General features: G+C 38.8%; 1 protein-coding gene across 1 annotated transcript in view; it reads right to left on the bottom strand.

Annotated features, from left to right (window-relative positions):
• Window positions 1-21,187, bottom strand: part of GTF2E2 (general transcription factor IIE subunit 2) — a 187,574-nt gene that overhangs the window by 39,028 nt on the left and 127,359 nt on the right. Inside the window, exon 5 of the mRNA XM_007942691.2 lies at window positions 12,634-12,727. Coding sequence (XP_007940882.1) covers window positions 12,634-12,727 — 94 coding nt within the window. The remainder of the gene's footprint in view (window positions 1-12,633; window positions 12,728-21,187) is intronic.

The following is a 21,187-nucleotide window of genomic DNA, read 5'->3' as shown; positions in this document are numbered from 1 at the left end:
ATTGTGATTTGGGTGAAAGTTTACAGAGCAAATTCACTTTCCATGTAACAGTTCACATACATTTTGTCTCATGACATTGACTACAATTTACCCCAATACAACAGCTCCCCTCTCACTTCCTCCCAATAGTTACATCTTCCCTGTGTCCATCCCACCATGCACTCCTGCCCTGTGGGCTGTCTCCCTGTGCATAAACAGCCCTTCTCTCTCTGACTGTTCTCTCCAAAGAGTTATCTACCTCAGGTATATGTTCAACTCATAGGCCTGTCTTTTGTTTGGCTGGAAGCCACAAGTGTGGGTTCAATTCCAGACCTGAAGGGCAGGTAGGGGCCATAGTCTCAGTGGTTCCGCCAGGCTCTAGCAGACCACCAAACCTGGTCCCTTTTTTTATTCCTCCAAATGATTTTGAGTTTTATTCCACATTGTTCTCCCTATCCAGGATCTCCTACATATATCCCCGTCCGAGTGGTTGACAGTGGTAGCCAAGCATCATCTAGTTCTTCTGGTCTCATAGTCATATAGGCTGTGGATTGCGTAGTGTACCAGTCGCAAGGACTAATTGTTTCCATGAATCTTTGGTTTTCTTCATTCTTCTTTGCTCTGGATGAGGAGAGACCCATCGTTACATCTAGATGGCTGCTCGCAAGCTTTTAAGATCTCAGTTGCTACTTGCCAAAGTAGGAGGTGGAACAATGTTTTATGTAATATATTACGCCAATTGAGCCTGATGTCTCCTGCGCTATGGTCCTGAGCCCACAGGTTCCACTACTCAGTCTCTCTGGGTAGCTGGTTGTGACCAAGAAGTGACTACAACCTTGTCCCTTGTCAGCTCTACTATACACCTGGGAATTCTTACAGATCATACACATACACTTGTAGATCCATTGTCGGTAATGTAGTGATTTAAGCACTCTGTTGCCAGCAGCTTTCCCCACCAGCCACTCTGCAAAAGAAAGATGTAGTAGCAGTTTGCTTCCATAAAGAATACAGCCTGGGAAATTCTATGGAGAAGTTCTATGTTGTGCTATAAGGTCCCTTTATGAGTTGGAATTGTCTAGATAAAAACAGATTTGGTATTAAAAACCAAAAACCACACCCAATGCCATCGAGTCAATTCCAACTCAAAGCAACATTTATGACAGAGGAGAACTGCCTCATGAGGTTTTTAAGGCTATAATTCTTTATGGAGGCAGATTGCCTCATCTTTCTTCTGTACAGCAGCTGAAGGGGTTGAACCACATACTTTTTGGTTTAGCAGTTTGCAAAAAGGGCACAAAGGTAGCATCTTCTGACCTCCTCTACCTTCAGAAGAGGGAGCCAGGATCACCATCAGCAGCCCAAGGTCTATTCCTATGAGGCAAGACATGCCACCACCCTCCAGCCTTTTTACCAACTGATACAAACTGTCCCTGCCATGGCACTCACTATTTCTCTGTTGTGTTTGATAATTAATTGCAATGGCCACACAGAACTCAAAAAACAATACTCACGATAATGGGATTTAGCAGGGAAGTAACAGGATACAATTCAGGTTCAGGAATGCACGCAAAATACAATTCTTCAATCAGGACAGTCTCCCCTCTGCTATGCTCTCAGACATGCCTTATAGCCCTTGGCCCTTCTCCAGCAGGAGTTACAAAGCTCTTTTAGCTCGGCCAATAGGTACAGCTGGGTGCACCCCACTCACCAGCAAGCCTCTTGCCCAAGGGCACTCAACTTTCTTGCACCACGGGCCAGAAAACCCGCCACTCTGTCTTATGCCTCTTGGTTCCACTGGCACCATCTCTCAACTGGGCATCTCAGCCAGTTGTCTCAGCCCGAGAGGCCCAGCGTAGGGATCTTGGGTCCAAGGACCTGCTCTACTTCACCTTCAGCTCTTCTCTCTTGATGGCAGTGAGATCCCTCCTTCTGCCTCTAGAAGGGCTCATTTTAAGCCCAGGAGAATAACAAAACTAACCAATCCTAACATTAGAGTTCCATACCTCTTATTTGCATGGTCTCACTCCTCGGAAGGAAGGTTGGGCAATCCTACTTCCTTCCGTAGTGATACTGCCTCGGAAACCCAAGGAGGGGTCGCTATGAGTCAGGGCTGACTCGATGGCACATAACAACAACAACAACTCAGTAATCTAGAAGCTCTGGTGGTGTAGTGCCTAAGGCATTTGACTGTTAACCAGAAGGCTGGCAGTTTAAACCCATCAGCCACTCCTCAGACGGAAGGCTGGGCAATCTACTTCGGTAGTGATACTGCCTCGGAAACCCAAGGAGGGGTCACTATGAGTCGGGACTGACTCAAAAGCAGTGAGTTTACTCAATAATCTGGTGGGAGTCACAAAGTCTATGGCTAGAAAACCCATACCAAGTAATACACTGTACCACACAGCCCAGTGCTGTAACCACTGTGCCACCAGAGTTCTTTGGGTTTGGTATTGGGGGTAAAAATGAAAGTCTTTCCTACAGTGTTTGCCTTTGCTTCTCCCTGATTGGAAGCCCTCTCCACCCTCGGAATCACAAGCATATGGGCATTTTCTGCTACTTTGCAAAGGTGGCTCTATCTCACTGCACAAACATGGAGACGACATACTCTGACTTCCTTTAATTTCACAAGGGGAACAGAGAATTACCAGCAACAGCCCAAAGTTGATTCCTTCTAGGGGAAAGTCAGACATGCCACTTACCCTTCAACCTTTTTTTTTTTTTTTAACCAATTCTGACACCAATACTCCCTCCCACAGCACTCTCTATGCCACATTTAATAACTCGCTGCAATGGCCACACACAACTCACAGACAATACTCCCAATTATGAGGTTTATTAGGGAAGTAAAAGGTCACAATTCAGGTATAGGAATGCTCAGGATATAATTCATTCAATCAGGGCAGCCTCCCCTCAGCCATGTGCACACGCCAACCTCTTTGGTACTCAGCCTCTCAGCCTAACCTCTGTGTTACAAAGGCGTGTCACAAAGCTCTTTTTAACTCTGCCAATAGGTGTATCTACTCTGCCAGCAAGGCTCCTGACCAAACGTACTCAGCTTTCTTGCTCCATGGGCCAGCAAGCCCACCACTCTGTCTCTGGGTTCTGCTGCCTCTGCTGTCATCATCTGACATCATTTCAGGATAGGAATCTTGGGTCCAGGGATATGCTCCACTATAGGTTCTTCTCTGCCTTGGTGGTAGTGAGATCTCCCTCTTCTGCCTCTGGGAGGGCTCATTTCAAGCCAAGCAGAATGATAAAACTGACCAATCCCCCCATTACATCAGGATTCCATATACCTTATTTCCATAGTCCCACCTCCAAAAGGGTGCCATGTGCCTTTACTTACATTCCTAACAAGCTATCCAATCCCTTTGGTAGGCCACAGGTACCTCACATTTGCATAGTCCCATCAAGTCATCTGGTGGGAGTAATAAAGGCCATGGCTAGAAGAGCCATACACTAAGTTATTCACTGCACCACACTCATTCGTCAGGTTTGGCTCACATTATCTATGTTCACTGGGAGCTCTGGTAGCATAGTGCCTAAGGCACTTGACTGCTAACCAGAAGACTGGCAGTTCCAACCCACCAGCCACTCCTCGGAAGGAAGATGGGCAATCTACTTCCGTAGTGATACTGCCTCAGAAACCCAAGGAGGGGTCGCTATGACTCGGGTCCGACTTGACGGCACATAACAACAACATCTATGTTCACTGAGATGTTTTCTAAGCTCATCTGCCCTTCTTTTACAAGCAAACCACAAACCTCATTTACTTCCTTCCTAGCATTTGATATAATCCGTAATCACTTTTTATTTTTGTATATTATCTATATCCCCCTTTAGAAATGTAAGCTTCAATGAACACAAACTATCTTATTTTTCACTGTATCACCTTCATTTAGCAAAATGACTGGGGTGTATAATAGGAGAGCAATAAATATTTGTTCAATAAATGAATTCATGAATGGTTAATAACAGACTAACAAAAATCTCAGAAAATGTCAACAAAGGGGATAAAAGGTCAAGAGAGCAAGAAGCTGACAAACTGATATATGTAAGTTTCAGTAAATTACATAAAGATATAAAGAAAACCACTATGTATAGATACACACACATACATCCACTGTCATCAAGTGGATTCAGACTCATATATAATAAAGATCATAAATATAAAATGATACTCAGAACACACTCAATAAGTTAAACTCAACTATTAGCATTCTACAGAGAGAATGCCTAAAACAAAAGTATACAGTTGGAAAGTTTAAGAATAGGAAAAATATATCAGTCGAATTAAAAAAAAAAAAAAAGGCAAGAGATTAAGATAGTAACATATGATAAAACTGGACATCAAGTAAAATAACACCAAATAGGACCAAGAAGTTCACTTTATAACAACTATGGATACAATTGAAACAAACTACTACACACCAAAAACTCAGCATGAAAATACATTAAAGCGGTAACATGAAAAGACATGAGAACAAGTACTAGACAAATTTACTAAAAATATAAAAGCAGTGGGAGATTTTAATGTTTGCTTAGTTATTGCTCAGATCAAAAAGATTATATTTTCTATAAAAACAAAAATATAACAAGAACAAACATAAAACAGATAAATGAATAGCTAGTTAAAGAAAGAAAGAAGGGAGAAAGCCCAAATACAAAAAAAAATCATCAAGAAGGGAAAATAAGAGGAAAAAACTTAAATGCTCTGTAGGACCAACTCTGAAAAATTATATACTATTGAATTTGAAAACTTAAGGTGAATTATTTTCTAGGAAAGCATAAATTATCAAAGTTGATTCAGAAGACAGAAAACAAAGGACACAACCAAAGAAGATATTAAGAATGCTGTTTTTCAAAAAAAAGGTGTAAGACAGATCTATTTGTGAGTGAATGCTTTCACATTTTCAAGGAATCCAATAATCCTATAAGAAAGAAAAGGAAGGAGAGGAAGAAAGAAAGTCAGCAAGAGAAATACTGTTCTGGTTACCTAGTGCTGCTCTGACAAGAATATATACCACAAATGGGCTGGCTTGACAAACAGGAGTTTATTCTCTGACAGTTCGGGAGGCTAGAAATCTGAGTTCAAAGTGCCAGGCTCTAGAGGCTGTGTGAAAGCCCCTTGACCCTGGGCTTCAGCTCTGACTCTTGCTCCCAGCCCACTGAAACTAGAGGCATCTCTTCACTCAGGCAGCTACTGGCTGCTGAGGCTATCAAGCTCAAGGTCGACAAATAAAATGGCACAGTCCCGATGTTACCAAATGACATGGCAAGCCAATAATTCAAATCTATTGAAAGTCCCAAGGTCAGCTGAACATGGCAGACTTCTGAACAACAACATGGCTACGTGCAGGGTTCAAGTGTGCCATAAGCTAGAGACCATTCCCAAAGCTGTTTCTTATATACGAGAAGCAGACCACATACCCAAAGGCAGCTATTCAGCTGCTCACACTAGATTCCATCATGGAGTTAATCACCAGTCTTATCATGGAGAATACTACATCCACTCAACCAGCCCAGCCACTCAACCAGGCCCAGCCAAGTTGACACACAAACTTAATTAACTACCACAAATACCAAAATATATTTTATCAATTTACCTCCCCAATATCTTCCTAATTCAAAACTTCTGTTGCTGTTAGGTGCCATCCAGTCGGCTCGAACTCATAGCGACCTTGTGTACAACAGAACGAAAAACTGCCCAGTCCTGTGCCAGCCTCACAATACTTGCTATACCTGAGCCCATCATTGCAGACACTGTGTCCATCCACCTCATGGAGGGCCTTCCCCTTTTTCGTTGACCCACCACTTTACCAAGCATGATATCCTTCTCCAGGGATGGTTCCTTCTTAGAACATGACCAAAGTAAGTGAGACGAAGTCTGGCCATTCTCGCTTCTAAGGAGCATTCCGGCTGCATTTCTTCCAGGATAGATTTGTTAGTTCTTCTGGCAGTCCATGGTACTTTTAGTATTCTACCCCAACACCACAACTCAAAGACACCAGCTCTTCTTCAATCTTCCTTATTCACTGTTCAGCTTTCAAATCCACACGAGGCAAATGAAAATACCATGGCTTGGGTTAGGCAAACCTTCGTCTTTAAAGAGACATCTTTACTCTTCAGCACTTTAAAGAGGTCTTTGCAGATTTTCCCAGTGCGATAAGTCATCTGATTTCTTGACTGTTGCTTCCATGGGTGTTGATTGTGAAACCAAGTAATATGAAATCTTTGACAACTTCAAGCTTCTCTCCATTTATTGTGATGCTGCATACTGGTCCAGTTGCGAGGATTTTTATTTTCTTATGTTGAGATGTAATCCATACCTCAGACTGGTGTCTTTAATCTTCATCACTAAATGCTTCAAGCCATATTCACTTTCAGGAAGCAAAGTTGTATCCTCTGCATATCGCAGGTTATTAATGAGGCTTCCTCCAATCCTGACGCCACACTCTTCTTCATATAGTCCAGCTTAGGATACAACCCTGCTGCACTCCTCTCCTGATTTTAAACCATGCGTATCCCCCCTTGTTCTGTCTCAATGACAGCCTACTGGTCTATGTACAGGTTCGTCATGAGCACAATCAAGTGTTCTAGAATTCCCATTCTTCTCAATGTTATCCACAACTTGCTATTATCCACACAACCAAATGCTTTTGAATAGTCAATAAAACCCAAGTAAACATCTTTCTGCTATTCTTGGCTTTCAGCCAAGATCCATCTGACATCAGCAATGATATCCCTCATTCCACGTCCTCTACAGAATCCAGCTTGCATTTCTGGAAGTTCTCTGTCAAACTGCTACAACCATTTTTGAATTATCTTCAGCAAGATTTTACTTGCAAGTGATAGTAATGATATTGTTCAATAATTTCCACATTCTGTTAGATCACCTTTATTTGGAAAGGGTACAAATATGGATCTCTTCCAGCCAGTTGGCCAGGTAGCTGTCTTCCAAATTTCTTGGCATAGACGAACATGCACCTCCAGCACAACACTGATTTCCTGAAACAACTCAAAGGGTATTCTGTCAATTCCTGAAGTCTTGTTCTTCACCAATTCTTTCAGTCCAGCTTTGACTTCTTCCTTCAAAACCACTGGGTTTTGATAATATGCCACCTCCTGAAATGGATGAATATTGATCAATTCTTTGTGGTACACAAAGATTTATATTCCTTCCCTCTGCTTTTCATGTTTCCTGCATCATTCAATATTTTGCCCATAGAATCTTTCTATATTGCTACTTGAGGCTTGAATTTTTTGTTCAGTTCTTTCAGCTTGAGAAATGCTCAGTGTGTTCCTCCCTTTTGGTTTTCTACCTCCAGGTCTTTGAGCATCTCATTATAATAACTGACTTTGTCTTCTTGAGCTGCTCTTTGAAATCTTCTGTTCAGCTTTTATCTTGTCATTTCTTCATTTGCTTTAGCTACTCTCCATTCAAGGGCACGTTTCAGAGTCTCTTATGACATCCACTGTGGTCTTTTCTTCCTTTCTTGTCTTTTTAATAACTTTTTGCTTTCTTCGTAGATGATGTTCTTTATGTCATCCCACAATTCCTATGGGTTTTGGTCACTGGTGTTCTATGCATCAAACCTATTCTTTAGATGGTCTCTAAATTCAGGAGGGATATACTCAAGGTCTTATTTTGGCTCTTGTGAATTTCTTTTCATTGTCTTCAGCTTCAACTTGAACTTGCATATGAGCAACTGATGGTCTTCCACAGTCAGCTCCTGGCCTCATTTTGGCTGAAGAAATTGAGCTTCTCCATTGGCTCTTTCCACAAATGTATTCGATCTGATTCCTGTGTACTCCATCTGGAGAAGTCCATGTGTACAGACACCATTTATGCTGTTAAAAAAAGGTATTTGAAATGAGTAAGTCATTGGTCTTGTAAAATTCTAGCATGCAACCTCCAGTGTAATTTCTATCACCTAGGCCATATTTTCGAACTACTGGTGGTTCTTCATTTCCAACTTTTGCATTCCAATCACCAGTGATAATCAACACATCTTGACTGATTGTATGTTTGGTCAACTTCAGACTGCAGAAGTTGGTAAAAATCTTCAATTTCCTCATCTTTGGCTTTGATGGTTGGTGCATTAGTATTATCTGGCCTTCCTTGTAGTTAGATGGATATTATCCTATCACCAACAGCATTGTACTTTAGGATAGATCTTGAAACATTCTTTGTGACGGTGAATGCCACACCATTCCTCTTCAATTTGTCATACCCAGCATAGTAGATCATATGGTTGTCTGATTCAAAACGGCCAAAACCAGTCCATTTCAGCTCACTAATTGCCTATAGTATCTATCTTTATGTGTTCCATTTAATTTTTGACAACTTCCAATTTTCCTAGATTCATACATTCCATGTTCCAATTATTAATGGATGTTTTCAGCTGCTACTTCTCATTTTGAGTCATTCCACATTAGCAAACGGAGGACTCAAACACTTTACTCCATCCACCTCATTAAAGTCTACTCTACTTTGAGGAGGCAGCTCTTCCCCAGTCATATTTTGAATGCCTTCCGACCTGAGGGGCTCATCTTCTGGCAACACATCGGACAATGTCTCAGGATTATTCTTAAAGTTTTCCAGTAATACATTAGACAATGTTTCACTGCCACTCATTAAGTTTTTACTTGTCAATTCTTTGAGAAGTGGATGGCCTCTTCCTTCTTCTGAGTCTGTCCTAGTCTGGAAGCTCTGCTGAAACCTGTCCATCATGGGTGATCCTGCTGGTATCCAAAACACCAGTGGCATAGCCTCCAGCCTCACAGAAACACACAAGCCACCACAATATGGCAAACTGACTGGTGGTCAAAACTTCTAGATGAAGAAATATATGGCTAATTCATTAATAAAAAAAAGATACACACATATCCAAGACGTATGTGTAAGGATATTTGTAGTAGCATTGTTAAATATTTTAAAATCTATCCATCAAGTAAACCTATACAACGGAATAGTAAATAGCCATATATAATATCTATAATGCAGAGAAGTAAACTAGAAGAATAAATACCAAACTAAAATAGAACTTATCCTTCAATGTGTAAGAATTTACTAATAGGCATATATGATTATTTTTATAATCTTAAAAAAAAAAAAACAGTAAAAGTCCTCATTTTGTCCCTGTCAGCTAAGTAATAAGGAGATGGGGAGGAGTTTAGGCCAACAAAGCCCATATAAAATGGCAAATGAAAATAGGGGTAATGTTAAGGAACAGAGTATAAGTAAAAAAAATAAATAAAAATAAATTCAAACAGGAAAAAGGGAAGCAAAGTTCACAATGGTGACCACAGAAGGAGCACACAGGGACAGAAAATGGTAATGGCCTAGTGTGAAGATTCTAAGAGTATCTGGGTATGCCACTGCTGAATGTAAAATATACTCTTAAATTTGTCCAATGAAATACTACCCAGAAACCCTAAAGTTTCATGTTACACCCTCACAAAACTACAACAGTCTCTTTCTTATTAGCTGTTGTTGTTGTTGTTATGTGCCGTCGAGTCGGCCCCGACTCATAGCGACCCCTCCTTGGGTTTCCGAGGCAGTATCACTACGGAAGTAGGATTGCCCAACCTTCCTTCCGAGGAGTGGCTGGTGGGTTTGAACCGCCAGCCATCTGGTTAGCAGGCAAAGTGTCTTAGCCACTATGCTACCAGAGTCTTATTAGCTACTTGCCTTAATTTAAAGATCTACTTACAGAACATATGCTACACTATGCTGCCATCTACAGAGTTGACTTAATACAAAAAATTTCCATTAGTAAGTTTCAGTATGTTGTTTGTTGAAGGATCACAATTTGTATTGTTGTCTATACCCATGAATATATTTATTTGCCAAAGGTAAATGGTATAACAATATGGGAAGTACAGGGGCAGACAGTGTTGTAATCAGAGAGATGATAAGAATAAATCATTAGACAATGTTTAAAGAATAAAGAACAACAGTACAAATATTATTTACAAATATGGTGGGGAGGAACCACCAGAATAATATAAAATAAAGCCAGATAAGCATCTGTCATAAGAGACCGTCTAGTACTAGAGAAGGGCAAAAGCACACCTTTTTATTATAGTATAGTCCTTAATATTTGAGCATGGGATACTGGTGATTAAGTTTTCTTTTTAACTTCAATTTTCCTCCAAATGCATTAACTATGCCTAAGAATACAAAAAAAATCTTTCTTTTTAAGCTCAAAAGAGTTAAAAATTAAGTCCATCCCTGTATTTAAAAAAAGAAAGAAAGAAAGAAATTTGACAGCTACAAAAGTTTACATATCTGGAACAAAGAACTAGGTTTTTGGCCGTTTTTTCTCAGGTTTCTGAAAAACAGCGCTTGGAATTTGCCAGCAATCAAGGCAACACTTTAAAATAGCCAAGCAACACTTAACCACATGCAAATGAGTTGGGAGTAGCCAACTCATCACCTTGGTAACAAGCCTCAGGAAGGGAGGTAGCTTGATAAGGCTTCAGAACAACCCTCTCTGAGGCCTGACATTTATTAGAGGGGTTAGAAAGATATTTTTCTTGGCTGGTGCCTGGCTTTGAGGGTATTAAAAAGGGCTGGCCAAGGAATTTTCTCTGTCTGTTGGCTATCGTACTACGTAGAACACATGCAACACAAATTTTCAGTCCATGTAACTAAACCTACCTGGTCTGGGAGTATCAGCAGAAGACAAGGCTCCCTTTTCAAGTCCCTTGCCTATGGTACAAAGTGGGGTATGAGTAGAAGAATCGCCCTGAGAGCATTCTCTAAGTCAGGGGGATGGCTTGAAAAAAATGGATCAAAATTTGTCTTGGTTTATACCCACAAATGGGAGCTCTGGTAGAGTAGTGCCTAAGGCACTTGACTGCTAACCAGAAGGCTGGTGGTTCAAATCCACCAGCCACTCCTCGGAAGGTAGGTTGGTCAATCTACTTCCATAGTGATACTGCCTTGGAAACCTAAGGAGGGGTCTCTATGAGTTGGGTATGACTCAACGGCACATAACAACAACAACAAATACCCACAAATATATATTGGTTTGACAGAAGCCATCTCTACATACTATTTATATGTGCTACAAATATATCTGTGAATACAGTTAGAGTCATGGGGGAAAAAAATTATGTCCTGTTGTATGCTGTCTGCTTCTTGTTGTAAGTAATGAAAACTACTTCTCATGTGTTAATGCTCTGGAAGCCATCTAGTATGCTCAGGCTCTCATCAGAAGGACATAATATTCACAGATGAATCATCATTACTTGTTGGTGCCCTTTATCTGGGATCCCTGGCGGCACAGTGCCTAAGGCATTTGACTGCTAACCAGAAGCCTGGCGGTTCAAACCCATCAGCCACTCCTTGGAAGGAAGGTTGGGCAATCTACGTCAGTAGTGATACTGACTCAGAAACCCAAGGAGGGGTCACTATGAGTCAGATCTGATTCAATGGCAGTGGGTTTGGTTTGGGTTTGTTTGCCTTTATCTAACAGCCTTTGGCTATTTAGAAATTGAGGGCAACCTGTAAGTATCTCATAGTAAAGGTGAAATTCCAAATAAAGTAGATTCAAAGCAATACAAAACTTGCTAAGCAGTATCCAAACCTTTGATAAATTGGTATCTATCACTATAATACACAGAAGTTTATCATCTGCTTATAAGGCATTTACACAATTTTGACAAAGAACACAACATTCTAATTCCTAAAACAAATCATAGACATCTAATAACTCCAAGCTGAGTAAAGAGCTAGATAACAGATAATAAGATTTGTAAATGCATTTGCTCAAAACTTGTTCATTTAATAAAATGATTTTTACTGAATGCCTTAAAAAATAATCAACATAATTAATAGGCAGACTACAACAAAGATTTCACTATTTAGAACTTAAAATTACCAGTTTTCTCTCCATTGCACACCTATATTATTAGAATATTTTGTGAGCTTACATTATTTTTGAAATTTTATAACTGACCTAATATTCAATTATTTTTTGCCATTTTTATAGAATTTCAAAAACAATATAAATTTGCCCTAAAATATTATCTATTTCCTTAAAAGAGGATTTCTATTTGTATAAGCAAAGAAATTTCTCATCACAACCCTTGTTTAATTAATATCTATATGAAAAGTACTGTCCAAATATTTAAAATTAAAATCCAAAATACAGCAATCTTACACTTAGTAAGAGATTCAACATTATCACTTGGCATCTAACACTGAAACTGCCATACAGAAAAAAGTTAACTTCTTCCTTACTCAATCTGATAATCAAAAGGTTTGCAAGTTATTTAACAGACAGAACCCAAGTAACTAAAAGAAGTCTGTTCCTTTTCCAAACGTGTATCAAGCTTTCATATCAAGTTATATTTGTAAAATAATAAACATAAAGAAATAAACTTCTTTTCATACAGTTGAGGGAAGAAATCATGAACCATTATACCAGGATTCCAAGTACAATTAATCTAAAATATTTCAAATTACATTCTGAGAAACAATATGTTAGACATTGGAGCCATTAAGATATTCTAAGAGATGATAATGCTTAAAAAAAGCAATGTTATTTTAACTGATAACTATATTATAAATATTGTAAGTTTTATCACTCAAATTGTAATAGACTTATGAACTCAAAAAAATGCCTATAAAGAGAGGCTTACCTTCATCCACAGAAAACTGACAGCTCTTATCATTGAAAAAAAGAATTTTCTTCTTATCAGGACGATTTACAAACAGTATCTGGTCCCCTAAAGCCTTAAAGATAAAGAAAGATTTTTCAGTTAACGCCAAGTTACTTTAGAAGAGGAAGGAAAAAAAAAAAAACATATCTCTAAGGACAAAAAGGAAATAATATATTCTCATCCAAGGAGTTACTAAATGTAAAAGACTTTATCAAAAAATATTTCACAATAAAAACCTGCACTATCTCACTTTTTTAAAAGGACCATTCCTTTACCCTTACTTAGATAATTTGTGAAATGACTTAATATTATGATTATAAAATTCGTAACATATAATTGAATATTTTTAAAATAATAATAATGAAGCAAAGAGAGCCCACTGGATTCAAGGGTAAATAAATGGTGATGACCACATATGGACAGAAAACAAAAAAAAAAGACTCCTAAAAAGCAACTAATTCAATACATATTTTAACATAAATATAAATACAGAATAGCATAGTAGGAATATTCTAACAGTTAATTCCTAGAAACATCCCCTAAGTAACAATTACTGTGGAATAAGTATCTGAGATGGTCCCTGATTTTCCTCTCCCTAATTTTCTTGCTTTTTCAGTCTTTTTGCTCCCACTATACGTTTCTTCAAAGAACTCTTTGGTCAACAAAATGACATTGACAGTTATCCTCCATCTCAACCAAGAAATGAAAAGGGGAAGCAACAGCAGAAGAGATTTAATTTAGCTATACTTGAGAAGTTACTTAGGATAGAAGGTATCTTTGTATTTTTAAAACAGAATTGCAAAATATTAGGTTTTGGATAATCTTGCCTGCAAACAGAAAATAAATAGTATACTTTTCATGACCCATTCCACTCTCATCATAAGGGAACAGAGCCACTAGGGACAGCCTGTCAAAGCAACTTTGTATCACAAAATCATTAAAACAGAACAAACAGTTATAACACACTGTTTTGGTTACCTAGTGCCACTCTGACAGAAATATACCACCAACAGGATGGCTGGAACAAATAGGAGTTTATTCTCTTACAGTTTTTGGAGGTTAGAAGTCCATGTTCAAAGTGCCAGACTCTAGTGGCTGTGTGCAAGCCCCTCGATCTTGGGCTTCAGCTCTGCCTCTTGCTCCTAACCCACTAGGCATCTCTTCACTCAGGCAGCTGCTGAGACTAACAAGCCTAAGGTTGACAAATACAATGGCATAGTCCCAATGTTACCAATCCACACGGCAGGCCAATAATTCAAGTCCACTGTAAATCCCAAGGTCAGCACAGCACGGCAGGCTGCTGAACAATGACATGGCTGGCTACATACAGGGTCCAAGCATGTCATAAGCTACAGACCATTCTCCAAGGCTTCTCCTTATACACAGGAAGCAGACCACATCCCTAGGGCAGCTACTCAGCTGCTCACAGTAGATTCCACCATGGAGTTGATTACTGCTCTCATCATGGAGAATACTACTCTGTTATTCTTTGCTTTCAGTCAAGGTACAGCTGCCCAGCCACTCAACCAGGTTCAGCCAAGTTGACACACAAACCTAACTACCACAAACACTGTTACACTTTTAGAATGTAATGAAAAACCTAACACTTGGCCGCTACCAAAATAGGTGAAATGAACAATGTAGGAAACATACCTAGTACCCTTTAAACTGTTAGACTAGCATTCAGCAGTCTTACCTTCCAGCAAGTTAAAATTAAGCACACGATTCATCAATTTTGGTGTTGTATTATTATCTGTAGAAGCACTGATAGCATAGTGCCTAAGGCACTTGACTGCTAACCAGAAGGCTGGTGGTTCAAACCCACCAGCCACTCCTCGGAAGGAAGGTTGGGCAATCCTACTTCCGTAGTGATACTGCCTCGGAAACCCAAGGAGGGGTCGCTATGAGTCGGGGCCGACTCGACGGCATATAACAACAACAACAACAACATTATTATTTGTAACATCTACTCAGGTTAAATGTGCTGTTGTTAGGTGTTGTCGTCTGCTCCAACTCCTAGCAAACCTATGTACAACAAAATGGAACAATGCCCTGTCCCGCGCCATCCTCACAATATTAGCTATGCTTGTGCCAATCTCCACAGCCAGTCTCAATCCATCTCATTAAGGGTCTTCCCTTTTTCACTGACCCCCCACTTAACCAAGCATGACAGTCTTCTCCAGTGAATGATCCCTTCTGACAACACGACCAAGTACATGAGACGAAATCTGGCCATTCTCTTTACTAAGGCGCATTCCAGAGGCACTTTGTCCAGGGCAGATTTGTACAATTTCCTGGCAGTCTATGGTATTTTCAGTATTCTTTGTCAATACCATAATTCAAACACATCAATTCTTCTTGGCTCTTCCTTATTCATTGTCCAGCTTTCACATGCACGTGAGGCTCTGAAAATAGCATGGCTTTGTCAGGCGTATTTTAGTCTTCAAAGTGACATCTCTGCTCTTTAACACTTGACAAAGGTGTTTCGCAATAAATTTGCTCAGTGTGATACCACGTTTGATCTCTTGACTGCTGCTTCCATGAGCTTCGATTGTAGATTCAAGTAAAAGGAAATCCTTGACAATTTCAATCTTTTCTCCATTTATCATGATGTTGCTTATTGGTCCAGTTGTGAGGATTTCTGTTCTCCTTACGTTAAGGTGTAGTCCATACTCAAGGCCTTTGATCTTTGTCAGTAAGTGCCTCAAGTCATTTTCACTTTCAGCAAGCAAGGTTGTGTCATCTGCGTATTGTAGGTTGTTAGTAAATCTTCCACCAATCCTGATGTTGTGCTCTTCTTCATATAGTCCATCTTCTCAGATTATTTGCTCAGCATACAGTCTGAATAAGTATGGTGTAAGAATACAACCATGATACACACTTGTCTTGATTTTAAACCATGCAGTATCCTCTTGTTCTGTTCAGACGACTGCCTCTTGGTCTATGAGCACACGTAAGTGTTCTGGAATTCCCATTCTTCACTATGTTATCCATAATTTGCTATGATCCACTCAGTCAAGTCCCTCTCATAGTCAATAAAACACAGGTAGACATCTTTCCGTTATTCTTTGCTTTCAGTCAAGGTATATATGACATCAGCAATACCATCCTTGTTCCACACCCTCTTCTAAATCCACCTTGCATTTCCAGCAGTTCCCTACTGATGTACTGCTGCAAATGTTTTTGTATTATCTTATTATTTTACTTGCATTAATGATATGGTTCAATAATTTCTGAATTCTGTTGGATCACTTTTCTTTGGAATAGACATCAATATGGATCTCTTTCAGTCAGTTGGCCAAACAGCTGTCTTCCAAATTTCTTGGCATAAATGAGCAACTGCCTCCAATGCTGCACCCATTTGTTGAAATATCTCCACGGGTAGACTGTCGACTCCTGGAGATTTGTTTTTCACCAATTCCTTCAGTGCAGCTTGGACTTTTTCCTTCAGTACCACTGGTTCTTGATCATACGTTACCTCCTAAAATGGCTGAATGCTGACCAATTCTTTTTGGTACAATGACTCTGTGTATTCCTTCCACCTTATATTTATGCATCCTGCATCAATCAGTATTTTGCCCTTGGAATGTTTCAGTATTGCAATGCGAGGCTTGAATTTTTCTTCTGCTCTTTCAGCTTGAGAAATGCCAAGGGTGTTCTTCATTTAAGTTTCGTCTAGGTCTTTGCATATTTCATTATAGCATTTCACTTTGTCTTCTCAAGCCTCCCTTTACAATCTTCAGTTTAGCACTTTTATTTCATCATTTTTTTCCATTCACTTTAGCTACTAGCCATTCAAGAGAAGTTTCAGAGTTTCTTCTAATATCCATTGTTGGTCTTTTCTTCCTTGTTTTTTTAATGACCTTTGCTTTCTTCATGTATGATATTCTTAACATCATCAACAAGTCGTCTGTCTTTGGCCACTGGTATTCAATGTGTCAAGTCCATTCTTCACATGGTCTTTAAATTCAGGTGAGATTTAATCAAGGTCATTTTTTGGCTCTCATGGACTTGTTTTAATTGTCATCAGCTTCAACTTGACCTTGCATATGAATAATCAATGGTCTATTCCACGGTCAACTCCTGGCCTCATTTTGGCCGAAGAAGATATTGAGCTTCTCCCACATCTCTTTCCACAGATGTAGCTGATTTGATTTCTGTATAGTCCATCTGGCAAGGTCCATGTATACAGCCACCAATTACATTGTTGAAAAAAGGTATTTGCAACGAATAAATAATCCTGCAAAATTCTATCATGCAGCACATTCTATCTAGCATCATTTCTATCATCAAGGATGTATTTTCCAACCACCAATGATTCTTCTTTGTTTCCAACTTTCAAGTTCCAATCATCGGCAATCATCAGTATGTCTTGACTACATGTTTAGTCAATTTCAGACTGCAGAAGTTGGTAAAAATCTTCAATTTCTTCAACTTTTGCTTTAGTAGTTGGTGTGAAAATTTGAATAGTAGTAGGATTAACTGGTCTTCCCTACACCAAAACCAAAAACCAAACTCACTGCTGTTGGTCTTCCTTATAGCCGTATGCATATTATCCATCATTGACAACACTGCACTTCAGGACAGATATGGAAATGTTCTTTTTAACGATGAATGCAATGCCATTCCTCTTCAATTTGTCTTTATCAGCATGGCAGACCATATGACTGTCTGATTCAAAATGGCCAATACCAACCCATTTGACTCACTAATCCCTATGATATCAATCTTTATGCATTCCATTTCATTTTTGGCAACTTCCAATTCTCCTAGATTCATACTTCATGCATTCCACATTCCTATTATTAATGGATATTACAGCTGTTTCTTTTCATTTTTGAGTCATGCCACATCAGCAAATCAAAGTCCTGAAAGCTTTATTCCACTCAGGTCATTAAGGACAACTCTACTTTGAGGAAGCAACTCTCCTCCAGTTGTATTTTAAGTGCCTTCCATTCTGAGGAGCTCATCTTCTGACACTGTATCAGACAATGTTTCACTGCTATTCGTAAAATTTTCCAGTAATATATAAAACAGTCTTTTACTGCTATTCATAAGAGTTTTAGCTCTGCTGAAACCTGTCCCATGGGTGACGCTGCTGGTATTTGAAATATCGGTGGCATAGCTTCCAGCATCACAGCAACACACAAGCCACCACAGTATGACAAACTGACAGACGAGTAGTGACAGAGGTTAAATTTAGACATCTTTAATTTAAAATTCCAGTGAACACAACTGCTTCTGGTAATGGCCAAGGAGTCCTAAGGGACAAAGTCTCCTGCAGAAAACTACTATAAACTCTAAACAGGGCATTTTCAAAACCAACTTCCTAAAGGAATTGAAGACCAACCAAAAGCAGGCAGAAAATGGATGTGGGGTCTATATTTGGAAGAAAGTATGAGCACTGACCAAGAGCAAGTCACAGTCAGTGTTTTACATAGCCAAAACAAAGAAATACAGGCATACCACATTGTATTGTGCTTTGTTTTATTACAATTCTGCAGATAGTGGGGGTTTTTTTTTGGTTTTTTTTTTAAACAAATTGAAGGTTTGTGGCAAACCTGCACCAAGTAAGTCTATTAGTGTCACTTTTCAACAGCATCTGCTCACTGTGTTTCTCTGTGTCACATTTTGGTAATTCTCACAATATTTCAAATTTTTTCATAATATTACATACTTCATAGTGTAAATATAACCTTTATATGAACTGGGAAACCAAAAAATTTGTGCGACTCACTTCTTTTCAATATTGACTTTATTGAGGTGGTGTTGAACCAAACCTATAATTTCTCCAAGGCATGCCTGTATTTAGTCTTTCTGGACTGAAGAACCAGGGAAGAGAGTACAGAGCAACCACAGGAGCTGAAGAAAGAAATGGGAAAATCCTAGAAAAACATGAGCCAGAAGTGATATAAATTCTGCCCAAATGCCTGGCTGCCCTGAATTACATACATAAATGGAATAAACTACAAATAAGCTGTGGCTGAAAGAACAGATTTTTCATATGTGAAGAAGATAAAGTTTGGAATTTGAGTCCAGTCAAGATAATTCCACATTTAAAAATAAAGCAAAATAAACAAACACAAGCACTCTTTGAAGATATTAACAGAATTCTGATTATCTACACATAATTATCAATTCCCAAGGACCCAACAGAGATTTATTAGAAACATGAAGAAACAGGAAAACATGGCCCATACCCAAGAAAAAAAGCAGTCAAGAAGCCAGACCCAAGATGACCCAATGGTTAGAATTAGCAGAGAAGAATTTTAAAGCAGCTATACCCCCCTGGTAGCATAGTGCCTAAGCACTTGACTGCTAACCAGAAGGCTGGCGGTTCAAACCCACCAGCCACTCCTCGGAAGGAAGATGGGGCAATCTATTTCCGTAGTGATACTGCCTTGGAAACCCAAGGAGGGGTCGCTATGAGTTGGGTCCAACTCGACGGCACATAACAACAACAAATACTACAGTACAGTATACTATCGTATACTATACTATGCTCAAGCATGTAAGAAAAAATATGTTTATAATAAATGAAAAACAGAACATATCAACAAAGAACTAGAAATCATAAAAAAGAATGAAAAGTCTAATACTGAAAAATACCTCAACTTAAAAAATTCATCAAGTGGGCATAACAACAGATTGGAGACTAAGAAGAAAAGTCAGTGAAATTGAAGATAGATCAATAAAAATTACCCAATCTGAGGAAAAGAAGAAAAAAATTATTAAAAATAAATAAACAAACAGAGCTTCAGGGACTTGTGGGCTAATACCAAAAGGTCTAACATCAATGTATGCAAATTACTCAGAAGCAAAGGAAAAAAAGAAGCAAGTTTTACTCCACAGGCAAACAGCAAAGAAGAATGAATAAACACTTTTCTTATAGGTTAGCATCTACCAGTAGCAATTTTGAAGAATGGTTACCAGCAGTCTTTCCGAGTGAGTTCCAAATTCCAACTGGAAATGTAATCTGTATTAGGATGACTTTTATTGAGCCAGTCCCTTAAGGACTTCTAAACAGTCATGCTATTAACCAATTCTTTAGTATGTTAATGTCTCTGGTTCCTCAGGTTAGCAATGTCTATTGGTATTATTGAAGCAACCCCTAGATACAAACACAACCTGTAACAGAAACACTAATGTCTTCAGGAAAAATTTCTAGAAGTATTCTGAAGAATAAAACAATCATACAACAACAACAAAGGGACCTGCCAAAGTTACACAAAGATGGCTACTCTCTTTCCTGATCTGTGACACAAGACACAAATTTCAAATCCTTAATTGGCTCATTACAACCCCAAATATATATGATGGAGGCTTTTAAATATTAGCTCTCACTATTCTTGATATTTTTTAAAAGAAGAAAAAGTATTATTAATTCAAACTAACTAAAAGGAAGGAGAAACTGTGAATTACTGAATATTTCAGAATTACAGAGCTTTCTTTTTTTAAATATAATTGGTCGAATAAATAACGTCGCAATGAGTCAGAGGCAATTCGACAACAATAATTAATAAATATTCCAGAAATAATGCTTGAGGAATATTTTTAATGAATAGATAAAAAGTATAAAGATTATTTATAATAAGCATAGTAAAACCTGTCCTTAAAAAGTATTATAGTCTGGATTGAAAATGAATGGCCGTAGACTCTAGTTCTAATTTGGCCTCTAACAACGTGATCCTGCAAAAACCACTTCACCTCTTTGGGACTCAATTTCTGATTAAATAAACGTTGTTGTTGTTATGTGTCCGTTGAGTCGGACCCAACTCATAGCGACCCCTCCTTGGGTTTCCAAGGCAGTATCACTATGGAAGTAGATTGCCCCATCCTCCTTCCAAGGAGTGGCTGGTGGTTTGACCTGCCAGCCTTCTGGTTAGCAGTCAAGTGCCTTAAGCACTATGCTACCAGAGCTCCCAAAATAAACATTAATCAGTGTTATTCAAAGTGACATCCAAGGACCGGAAAACAAGGTATGGAGCTTACACCAGAATATAAATCACCTATACCATTAAGCACATTGTTTAATTCAGCTGGTATTTTTTTTTCATAGCAAGACATTTTCAATGAAAGAAATAGTGTGCTGGTTTACATTCTAATAAAAACTTATTCTCTTGCCATGGACCTATATAACAGGTCACAGATAGGCATTATGAATAGCAATGAATCAGACTGCATGGTATCTAACATTCCTTGATAGTTTTTTTTTTTTTTTTTAAATCTCTATTTCCTTAAAACTTATTAACTCCTACATCCAGGAGCACTCCTCCTCTTCTCTTCCACTCTGTAAATATTCTGTTTTCAAAGTCCACTCCCTGGTCCATCATTATTCTGTCTTCACTCTCTTCTGAAGGAACCGAATTTACCCTCTCTTACAGTTTCAAATACCTCCCCTATAAGAATGACATTACTTGGATGTACTCCTTGTCATATTAAAAATCAATGTATCTAAAACCAAAATGGCTCCTCATCCCTCATGGCCTCTTGCCCTACAAATCAGCACAGCCTCTTTTTTTTTTTAATTTTT

Source organism: Orycteropus afer, unplaced genomic scaffold, assembly GCF_000298275.1.
Source record: "Orycteropus afer afer isolate SDZICR_OR568_19922 unplaced genomic scaffold, OryAfe1.0 scaffold00095, whole genome shotgun sequence".
Classification (NCBI taxonomy): Eukaryota; Metazoa; Chordata; class Mammalia; order Tubulidentata; family Orycteropodidae; genus Orycteropus; species Orycteropus afer.
Note: the sequence above shows the minus strand (reverse complement) of the source record. Positions and strands in the feature narration are given on the sequence as shown.